Source organism: Cyprinodon variegatus, unplaced genomic scaffold (genome assembly GCF_000732505.1).
Source record: "Cyprinodon variegatus isolate N-32 unplaced genomic scaffold, C_variegatus-1.0 Scaffold506, whole genome shotgun sequence".
Taxonomy (NCBI): Eukaryota; Metazoa; Chordata; class Actinopteri; order Cyprinodontiformes; family Cyprinodontidae; genus Cyprinodon; species Cyprinodon variegatus.
The window spans coordinates 461249-472364 of NW_015150959.1; the positions used below are offsets into that span (position 1 = coordinate 461249).

General features: G+C 42.8%; 2 protein-coding genes across 2 annotated transcripts in view; one reads left to right on the forward strand and one right to left on the reverse strand.

Annotated features, from left to right (window-relative positions):
• rad51 (RAD51 recombinase) overlaps window positions 1–2637 on the forward strand; it is an 8151-nt gene extending 5514 nt beyond the window's left edge. The window contains exons 8-10 of the mRNA XM_015390632.1: window positions 1804–1933; window positions 2095–2216; window positions 2293–2637. Coding sequence (XP_015246118.1) covers window positions 1804–1933; window positions 2095–2216; window positions 2293–2416 — 376 coding nt within the window. The 3' untranslated portion in view covers window positions 2417–2637. The remainder of the gene's footprint in view (window positions 1–1803; window positions 1934–2094; window positions 2217–2292) is intronic.
• A 78-nt stretch (window positions 2638–2715) lies between these two features.
• rmdn3 (regulator of microtubule dynamics 3) overlaps window positions 2716–11116 on the reverse strand; it is a 10212-nt gene continuing 1811 nt past the window's right edge. The window contains exons 2-12 of the mRNA XM_015390631.1: window positions 10252–10441; window positions 9946–10086; window positions 7557–7863; window positions 7274–7376; window positions 6370–6430; window positions 6223–6298; window positions 5677–5754; window positions 5498–5596; window positions 4061–4114; window positions 3907–3981; window positions 2716–3056 (exon numbers count right to left, since the gene is read on the reverse strand). Of these exons, the coding sequence (XP_015246117.1) occupies window positions 2991–3056; window positions 3907–3981; window positions 4061–4114; window positions 5498–5596; window positions 5677–5754; window positions 6223–6298; window positions 6370–6430; window positions 7274–7376; window positions 7557–7863; window positions 9946–10086; window positions 10252–10441 (1250 nt within the window). The 3' untranslated portion in view covers window positions 2716–2990. The remainder of the gene's footprint in view (window positions 3057–3906; window positions 3982–4060; window positions 4115–5497; window positions 5597–5676; window positions 5755–6222; window positions 6299–6369; window positions 6431–7273; window positions 7377–7556; window positions 7864–9945; window positions 10087–10251; window positions 10442–11116) is intronic.

Consider the following 11116-nt stretch of genomic DNA (forward strand, 5'->3'; position numbering starts at 1 on the left):
GAGCAGCCGTCTGCGGCGGCGCGTCCAGAGCAGCCGTCTGCGGCGGCGCGTCCGGCGGCGCGTCCGGAGCAGCTGTCTGCGGCGTGTCCAGAGCAGCCGTCTGCGGCGCGTCTAGAGCAGCAGGAGCGGCATGTCGCTGATCTAGGAGCTGGCAGGGAGACAGACACAGCACTGCTGATGCAGAGCGCTGTGATCGCTCCTCTGAAACTGTTTATTAACGACTAAATTAACTTAGAATGTAGAAACCTGCTGGCAGAATATGTTCGCTTTTATTATCCTGGTGCCTGCAGTTGGAATTACGTACATGATAAAACTGCCTTCCAGCCGCTGCAGCAAACCGCGAGTAGGCGACTGTGCCAGAGGCTGCTGTTGATGGGATTCATAATGACAGCGCACCGCCACTGTGGGGGTCTGAGCGGCTCCTACAGAAATAATAATTGAAGGCAGGATGGTAATCTGGATGAACTGACTGCACTGATGATGTTTTCAGGAGGACTTTCTCACTTCAACATAGATTCAAACTACTTTCTACCCACTGATCACAGCTAATATGGCTGCCATTGTTCCAGGCAGAGAAAGGATAGGGTGGCTCCGTCCAACGCACATCAGACCCACTTTGCTAGAGCAGCAAAGATGCTTCTGCCGAGCATCAGAACTAAACTAGTACAGGCATATAAAATGAAGCAGAAAGCAGAACCAATCGTGTACAACGGACCGTCTTTTGTGATTGGTTGTTATTCATTGATTTCTCACTGTAGCGGGGACCATTTATTTTAGTTTCACTTCCAGAGCTTCTATTTCACTGCTTGCTAAGCGGCTGTAGGGAGACCTTTAAGCCACGTGGTTAAAAATGCATCAGAAAAGATCTACTGCACCTTTAGATAGGACTAAACAGATCTGTTTTTTAGGGCTGCATCTTTCAGAAACACGTGGAGGTAAAACCTGAACATACCTGGTTTACTTTGGCTTTTTATCAATCAGACGTTTCTCCTTTTAAAGCACACATTAATACATGTTGAAATCTTAACATTTTAATGCTTTATGGTTCTACAGATATCAGATCAAAATCAGCATTGTTTTAAAATGTTGTTTATTCATAAAGACATCTCTGTGCAAAGACAACATTTCCACAGTAAATCAGATGAAGAAAAATAAATGTCCACTTTATTATAAGCATCCACGTTTCTGACCGATTTTCCCTCAGCTTTCGCTCAGTGACGCACCCACTGAGAAGCCCACTCTGGTGATTAGCAGCTCCATGGTCAGATACGTGGCATTAGAGACACCAGGGACCATAGTCAAATGTTAAATGCAGTAAGGTTGTTATTTAATGACACCCGGTTACACCGATTAGAGGTCACTATAATTAGTGTAGTTTGCCAAAACAATGTTGGACTGTAATATGCTCTGATCCCTGGGAGCCACACAGTGGCAGCCCACTGCTCCTCAAGGATGTATTTCCCCTTGTGGGACGAAGGGATTTACCTTTACAAGCATGCTTAGTGTGAGGGATTGCTGAAGAGTCAATGAGTCAATGCAATCAACTGGTTTTCTTGAGATAGAGAACTTTCAATCAATCTGACTGGATGATCTGGTGAACTGGAAAGTGCCTTGTTTTGTGAATTATCACTACAGAAATAAATGGAATAAACTTGTGGAATGTGAATGTGGTCAGATGGGCAGCAGAGGAGGGTGTGAATCAGTGTTAGACTAACTGAAGGAAATCAACCTAAATTCACAGGTGGAGACCAGATGACTTGATCTTTTTCATTCCTGTTCTCTAACTGCGGGACGATTCTACAGGTATGCCCTGCTCATAGTGGACAGCGCCACGGCTCTGTACAGGACAGACTACTCCGGCAGAGGGGAGCTGTCAGCCAGGCAGGGACACTTGGGCCGCTTCCTACGCATGCTGCTCCGGTTGGCGGACGAGGTACGTAGCACAGCTCTGCTGAGGCGTTCTGTCCCACAGCGGGGAGAAGAACCCGAGCTCCCAGGGTCAGAGCGAGGAAACCAGCTGCAGTCTGTGCAGGAAGGTTTCCCTGGCGTCCTCGTACCTTACCTGTTCTTAGCTCATGTCTTTCCTCTCTCTAGTTTGGCGTTGCCGTGGTAATAACCAACCAAGTGGTGGCACAGGTCGACGGGGCAGCCATGTTTTCTGCAGATCCCAAGAAACCAATTGGTGGCAACATTCTGGCCCACGCTTCCACCACCAGGTGAGCTGATGACTCAGAGTGTGATCCTTCAGCGCTCCGCCTGTCTGCTCACTTCATCATCATCATCACTCTGCAGGCTGTACCTGAGGAAGGGCCGAGGAGAGACCAGAATCTGTAAAATCTACGACTCCCCCTGTCTGCCGGAGGCTGAAGCCATGTTTGCCATCAACGCTGATGGCGTAGGAGACGCCAAGGACTAAACCGGATCGGACTGGAGGTTTACTTTGCAATAGGGGGGGGTGGGGGTGTTTCCAGACTCTTATTGTGGACAGAAAAACAAATGTTGGTATTTTAGTGTCAGATTTCTGCTGAATGTCGTCTGTAAACTTTTATTTAACTGTTTTCCTCTTTATCTGTTCTGTTTTCTCTCTTCTGCCACATGAGCTTCAATACTAAGTTGTGATTAAAACCTATTGTTTGAGTTGTGTTGTCATCTAAATTTATGAGATTAACTTCATTAATGTTTTGGTTTGACAAACTGATCACAGGACCCTTTTCCTCCCAGACAAAACAAATGTCCTAATAAAATGCCATAAACCAGCAGGAAAGGACGTTTGGAAACGGTTGTCACCTCTGCTGTTTCCTTCTAACCCACAGCTAGCGTTCAGGTGAGCTTAGCTTCCCAGACAGGAGTTAAAAATACAAACGTCCTCGATATTCTGATGGTTACATAACTATAATCCAAATAAACACATCAAGGTTAACACCACCTCACATCAAAAATATAAAAGGGCAGAATGTGGTCGATGGAATCAGGACTCGTTTCCCCGTCTGTCAGTTCGTCTGTCTGTCGGGTAAGAGCCGGAGCTGAGCCTCCAGTTCCAACTCTTCATCCTGAAGCTGAGGAAAAACAGGAAGAATTAAAGGCTGATTAATGGTTTACATTTAACCTCTAACCCTTCATAGGGCACTCAGAGAAATACTTTTTCAAGCCAACAGTGTTATTGGAATCCAGGAAACACCTTATTACCTTTGGAACATCAAAAAATATGGATACATTGAATTGTCAATGTAATAACACGTAACGCCAACTTGGCCGAATGGCTTCTGCAAGAAATTCATGAAAAACACTAGGAGTGAAATAACTACTTTTTTGGTCCATAACCTTAGAGGCATTAATGCTGATACTGGAACTTAAATCTTTTAGTCTATAAACCAAAGTATAATTGGTAACTAGTCTTATTAACTTTACTTTTTACCTTTTTTTCAACTTATATTACAGTAAGTAATTTATCGGTCAAGGGCTCAACTAATTGGTCAAATGCCAAAATAAGATAACAGCCATGTAGCAGGATCTTTGCTGAATGGCTGGATATAGATCTAGTGCTTCTAGACCTCACTGAGGGACAGAGGGGGGGGGACTCCATTTGTAAAAGAGATCAAAAACGCTAACTTGCTCTATAAACCAGTCTGTCCTGCAGGTTTTAGAGGTTTCTCTGCTTTAGCACAGCTGATTCTGGTGATTGCAGTTCAGTCTGTTAATCAGCTATCCATGGAAATCAGCTGTTCTGGAGCAGGAAACCTCTAAAACCTGCAGGACAGCGGCCCTCCAGGACCCACTATGGGGATGTCTACTAAAGAGTTAAAAAGGCTGAGATATTTTGGAAACCCTCCTAATGTTTTCTTTGTTTTGTATTTGAAGCTGCAGACAGAACTGCAGGTCCAGTTAGTGTGTGGAGATGGTTCTTACGGTGGTAGCGGTCATCTTCAGGGCCAGCTTGGTCCAGTTCGTGGCCTCAGAGATGTTCCCCAGCTCCTTGTGACACTGAGCCAGAAAACAGTATTACATTATGACATGATCCACGTTTAGAGAGGTTTACTGAGATCGGCCAGTTTCACGTTACCTTGGCGATGTAGAGTCTGTTAATCCTGGAGAAAGCTGGACTGAGCTCCTCTGCCTGCAGGTTTAAAACACACCAAGGTGAGGAGTAGAAAGCTTTAGAGCCAGAGTGACGGCTAAAGTCTGGCTGTTTCTCTGCTGGCCTGGTAGCATCTTGGGATTCCCCTGGAGGAGCTGGCCAAAGTGGCTGTGGAGAGGGAGGTCTGGGCCTCCCTAGTGAAGCTGCTACCCCCGCAACCCGACCCAGGATAAGAGGAAAAGGATGGATGGATGGATGGATTTTAAAGAGGAGTAAATCTGCTATCTGAGGTCTCCTGTCAAAGGGATTATCAGGGATTTTGGAGTGAACCTGGATTATATGAAGGCTGATCCTAAATCTCCAACCACTCTGATATTAGGAATTGTTGCACATCCGCACCACCATCAGACTAAAGCAAGGATTCAATTTACTGATACAGGAAACGGTTTAAAGGAACAATTAATGGTGGTCAGTGTAAAATGTCTTCTGTCCATCTTTTCCAGTCCTCTGATGGAAACCAGGTGGGGCTCAGCTCCACAGTAAGATGGAGCTACTCTGACTCGTCTATCCAGAAGCCAAGCCAGTAGCAGAGGAACATGAAGCTCACTAGAATGAAACGCGCTGCTTTGGCTATTTGTGCAATTTTGTGCTGAAAGCCCTAAAAAGAAAAGGCGACGACGTATTTGGACAAAGACATGGCTGAGCAAACATGGCTACTACGGTCTGTAGATTTTACAGAAAGAACTCCATTTCACTCATTGCCCCCCCGCCATGCTGCTGGGTTTACATCTCAGAGGAAGAAGAGGAAGAAGAATCCTTGTTTGCCCAGTGAGAGATTTGCCCATAACCACCTTACAACGGCCGACTGAATTTCAAACATGTTTGATTTTCTCCCGACCTTCCGATTCCTGATGGGGAGGTGGTCGTTAGAGGCTGATCGCCCCTCGTTACCCACTGTACACTACACCACGCACCATCAGGCTGAACGTTGACCCGATCGGACAATTCTCGCACGACTGAAGAATCGACCCAAAAAGGACAAAAAAAATCCTACAGTGTACGCCCGGGATAACCCAGCACGCTGGCATGACCGGGCTCAGGGAGAACAGTCAGCCAGCTCCCTGTCTAATGGACCTCCTGATATGACTGAAGGCAAACTTGTTAAAGCAAAAGTGTCAATGAAATATTCCCCCTGCTGCCCCGTTATGCTAGGCTAACACTAATGCACCATGTCTTTTATGCAGCTGTCCTCTAATTCTGGAATACTTTAAAATAAATATGTTTCACATCTGCAAAGAAAACCATTATTTCCTCTAAAGTTATTTTGTCCCTCACAACGATGCCTTTGTTACCCACGCTGGTATGAGGACACTAAATAAATGTCTTTTCTTTTATAGCTAAATATCAGCGATAGTTTCTCACCTTCAGGAAGTTCTGAAGGGCGTCCTGCACCGTGGCTGTGGGGGGGCTCCGGTAGAGGGCAGCGGCCGCCTTCTTCTCCAACCAGTCCAGCGTAGCCACCTGCACACACACACACACACACAGACTGGTCAGCCTGCACAGGTTGATGGGATGGTGAGGGGTCATGTGAGGGGTCTCACCTCGTAGCTCCATCTCCCCAGTAGGTAGTAACACACTGGGTCGCTGTGACTGAGGGCCAACGCTCGGTCTAGATGCTCCTGGATGAATTTATACACAGAAAATAATTTTTCAGCTAAAATGACACATGCATCGTCAAAAACTACACTTTAAGGGTCCGTTTACCACAGGTACATAAAAAATGACCAACTCCTTCGTATTACTGAGATAAATAAACCAAATACTGTTGTCTTTATTTAGCAGTTCTCATTTTTTATGTTAATAGAATGTTTTACAGCAGACAACATTTAAAATATTCCATTTAACGAGGGCTGAGTATTGGAGAGGGTGTTGTGATACGATACCTGGGTCATGATACGATATCCTCACAAATTGCAATATAGAGATATATTGTGTTAAACTACCCAGCTAATATCAACATTAAATGTAGAGATAAAAACAGGTGCTGTATTATTTTTGGTTTTCCCAGCATGTATGGTTAGAAATGTTCTCTCAGGCTTTCTAAAGCAGTGTGCTACCATGAGCTCCTCTCGCTGCGGCTGCATTACCTTCAGTATGTGACCACTCTTAAGCTTGCTGTGCATGCTCTCCTTCTCTAACCGGAGTCTAGTCAGCAATGCAAACCTGAGGACAACAGACAGGCGTCCATTAGAAACAGCTGTGCTAAAAGGGAAGATCTGCTGTCCTTTCTGTACCATTTGTGACCCTCAGCATTCAGGCTGTGGTTCCTCAGGGCCGCCTCTGCTTCCTCCCGACCTGCAGACACACAGAGGAGGATAACAACAGGGGAGCGTCAGAATGATGGACTCATCACTGCCGTCATCTAGGATCACTGGCACACTGCAAAAATGATCTAGAAATAGTTTAAATTAAGTGGATTTAGTCTTGATTTCAGCAGGTAAATAAGATGATCTGCCAATGGAATGAGTATTTCTACTCTTAAAATAATATAATTAGATAATATGCACTTGAAATGAGACAATGCAATTGTGTTTGTTCTTATTTTAAGTGTAAATTGTCTTGTTCCATTCGCAAAGTGTCTCACTTACCTCCTTAATTCAATAAAAAAGCACTTATTTTAAGAAGAAATGACTTATTTAGATTTAAGTTTTTTTCTTCTGCATTTTACCTTATTGCCTGCACACTTGATAGATAAAAAAAAAAAATAATTTCAATCTAAAGCTGCAAGAATGCAAAATGCACTTATTTAAAAAAAGAAAAAAACGTATTTAGATTTCCTTTTTTTGCAGTGCAGATCTGCTGGCCTGTGATTGGCTGCTCCATTCTTTAATAAGTTCTGAATAAAGATGTCTGCATGAAGCTTCATCTCTTATCTGCGTTACTTTAGAAGCAGCGACCCCAGCTCTGTACTGGGTGTGGAGCAGCGATGGGTGTCAGACTCCAGGAGGATGGAGCTCCTTTACATGAGATGCATCCTTTCTCCTTCTCATCAGCATTCAGAGACCTGCTACCTGCTTAAACTCTGGTGATCTGGGGAAGGGTTAGAATCTAGAATCTAATCTTTGACTTCTGCTTCCTTCCCATTTCACCCGATGACTGATTCAGGCTGTATGAGGATGTCAGGATGAGCGCCTCCACCTTTTAGTGCATAGCGGGACTTCTCCTGCTTGTCCTCAGCTGACTCGTACATGTCCTTGTAAGCACGAGCCAGTCGCCAGAGAAACTCCCTGTTGTCGCCGTACTGCAGGGTAGAAATAAAGGAAACCTTGGTTATCATCATGGATCCATGTATTTCTTTAATTCATGTGAAAAATAAATGAATGATCTGTTGATCTTTAGGACTCTTAGTCACATTTATGGTTCAGATTCCCTCCTATAATCCGGAGAATCCCCTGCCCAGCGTCTGAGGATGTTACCTCACCTGTGCTCTGTTCTCCAGCAGCAGCTGGAAGCCCTCTGCTTTTAATTTGGCGTCTCCAGTGTGAAGAATGTCGCTCTGAGCCAGAAGCAGAGCCAGCTCTCCGTGAGGAACCTGGCTCTCCATCCACAGCCTTCCTTCATCCCCCTCCTCTTCCTCCACAGACTCCCGTTCCTCTTCCTCTTGGGAATCTTGCTGTCGCAGGGTGAGGACGGTGGCACAGCTTCTCTCCTCCTCATCAGAGTCCTGCTCTTCGTCTCTGTCGCTGTCACCATCCGTGTACTCGGACTCGGCACAGGCTGTTGAGAACCTGAAGCCCAGAAAAAGCACTTAATGTTTCATCTAAACAGATCTGACCTAAAGTTAGGAACTCTGAGTGTTCAGTTTCACAACTGCTGCTATGAATCGGTTTAATCAACTCCAAGTAGAACCACTCAGTTTAGCACGTGCGTAACAAGCATGTAAAGCCATTATCAGGGGAGCACCGATTCAACGAGTCACCATGACAACAGGCAACAGGAAGTGCCTATTTCACTCCACTGGAACTAGAGATTTAAAAAGAAATGAAATTAAATGGGTTTAAAGGACAGAGAAACAGCACTACAGCTACAAAGGAGAGAAAAATGGCGAATGAAGATTGTTGCTCCAGTTAATGCTGTAGTTTATATGGCTATGGCAGGCCGTTTCTACATTTATTAAAAGCACTCTCCTCTCTGTTGTTCCATTTGTTGATCACTAAAATAAGATTCTTCCTGATCAAAATCACACTCCTAGACCTAAATTATACCAAAATTATACTAATAAGAATAATAATAATGAATTTTATGTGTAACGCACTTTACATTTGAATTCAAATCTCAAAGTGCTACAGTTCAAAAAGGGAAAATTAAAACAAAGGTCAAAAGACCATAACATTAAAACAGAGTAAAAGACAATCATTAAAATCAATACATTTTAGGCATACATTGCCTATTGAAAAATCCGAAAATCAGCAATTGAAAGCATTTTTAAAAAGGAAAGTTTTCAATCTAGAAATTAAGTTTTATATATCTAGAAATGTTTACACATTCTAAGTGGCTGTTCTAACATTTATCAGCTTGACTGAAAATGTATTTATGATATCTGAAATACAGTTTTTTATAGTTAAAATAATACAAATGCTGACCAGTAATATTAGGAATATGGAGATCTGAAATTAATTGATAGACATCCAGAATGTTTATTCTAGATGTGGAGAATGAGATTTCACTTGAAATGCTCATTTAGACAAAGAAAAAATATACATATTTTTTTCAGTACATATCAAAATGGCTTTTCATAGGCTGTTGGGACGGTGATATTATTACAGGATTATTACTTGAACGGTAGGAGATCAATTTATCCATTTAGGTGAAATCTTCTGGTGAAGATGAAGAATAAAACCGTTGTTCTAATCTTTAGAACCTGTTCATCGTCTCATGGGTTCCTCAGTCAGAGCTTCCCTGCTTTCAGCTTTACAAAACTTAGTTTATGGTAAACCTGCTTCATGAAATAGACCCCTGGTATTTTATTAGTCTTTTATTATTATTGTTGTATTAATTTTCCCCACTGTGTATAGTTTTGATGTGAAAATAAATTAAACAAACTATTTTATTTAGGTTTTTAACATATTAATAGCAACAAAAAAACAGAACCTTGGTGTGAATGTCTGAGTTTAAAAAAACAACAGGAAGTGGGTGAAGGACATTCTAGAAAAGGGGACATTTTGTGGAAACGGACAAAGATGACAGAGAACAATACAAAGTAAATCTTCAGAAGAGGAAAATGTATTTTCGCCGGGATGAACAGAGAAAGAAACGTTTGATGAATATGAGATTAAAGAGACGTTTACCCTCAGATGATAGCAGTGCTATCCCCTGCAGTTAAAGCTGCTCAGGGCTAAATATGAAGAGTGATGAAAATCCTCTGCAGCAGAGCGTAGAGATGGATGGATGAGAATGTCCCTGGGTCACAGCTGGATCCAGGTTCCTTTACATTCTAGTTTATTAATGATGAAACAATGGTGGAGCACAAAAGAAAGAAGCTGCTGCAGGTTTTATACATTCATGAGAAACTTTCCATGTTCTTATGCAGATTTCTGATGCACAAGAAATATCCCCAACCTTAAATCAGATCTTTGACAAATGTCAGTTTGGTCTGTTTCTGTTAGGTTTAAGCTAAAACAGCTTAAGATTTCAGCAATGCTTCTGCTACAAACAACCAAATCCAAGCCCCACAAAGAAGCTTCTGGTGTTGTGGTTGGACTCATGTGGACAGACAGGATTAGGACTGAAACTGGACCTCTGAGCTGTTTGATTTAGGACAGATTTAGGTGAAGCAAAGCAAAGTGTTCTGCGCTGCAGAGAGAACCCACCCTCCATCGCTGGTCTCCTCGTTGGTGCTGGCCACATCCTGGCTGGCAGTAAAGTAGATGGAACTGGAGCTGGTAGATTCAGTGCGCCCCCTGTTGACAAGTCGCCGACGACGCACCCTTTGACTGTCCTCCACTCCCTTTCTAAACACGTGAAAGAAATAACAGCAACCAAACAGGCCAGTTCAGGACATGCAGTAGATTGTCGCAAACAGGAAACATCATTGTCTGTTTAAACCTCAAACAGGTTTAAAACGTTTACCCTCCCAGAATTGTTGACAAGGAAAGTTGTTTCTTAGTTCCACTCACTTCACGTCCTGAATGATTTGTAGGGCGATGTCCTGCAGCCCGCCCCTGAGCTCGGCCACCTCTGAGCGCAGCGACGCCACGCAGTTCAGCACCTGGTCAAGCTGGTTCCTGAGTTCCAGCTGCTGCTCTGGAGAGAGTCCCTGAACCACCGCCTCCACGGCTGCCAAGGCCTGCTGCTGGGCCTCCATCTCTGGAGAAACACACTCACGTTACTCCTCCTCTTTAGACAATATCAGACCCACTTCCCTTTCTGAATCCTCAAGCAAACAATACAATTTCATGTTGCAGATGCAGGAATTATTCCCTCAGAATCCGTTGATTGGAGGAAAGCTGAAATTTAACACTGAATGTTTTTTCTTAAAAAAACAAAACAAAACAAAGTAGTGGTTTTCTAAGCTTGTTTTTTTGGGGATAAAATATATAAGCTGGAATACGTTAAACAATATAAAAGATTAACAAAGATATGAGCGATCTTACAACAAAGAAACAGTAGGATGTCCAAAACCTGGGAGACCTTAAGAATGTAGCATGTAATAAGTCTAAATAATAATAATAATAATAATAATAATAATAATATTAATAATAATAATAATAAATCATAATAATACGCGAGACAAACCCCTCAGAAAAAAACTATGAATAAACAAACTTAAATCAATCCATTGCTTTCCAGGTCCACATAAAAAGCTTCATTAATTGATATATTTACTCTATGAATGAACCGCTTTACTGCCAACAACATGAAGAACTCCTGAATTTATAAAAACAGTTCATTAAATATTTATAAATTACATGAAAAAAGGAATCACTCCTAACATGTTAGATCCCAGATCTGAATTTGAATGAATAGAGTTGTGCATCTATG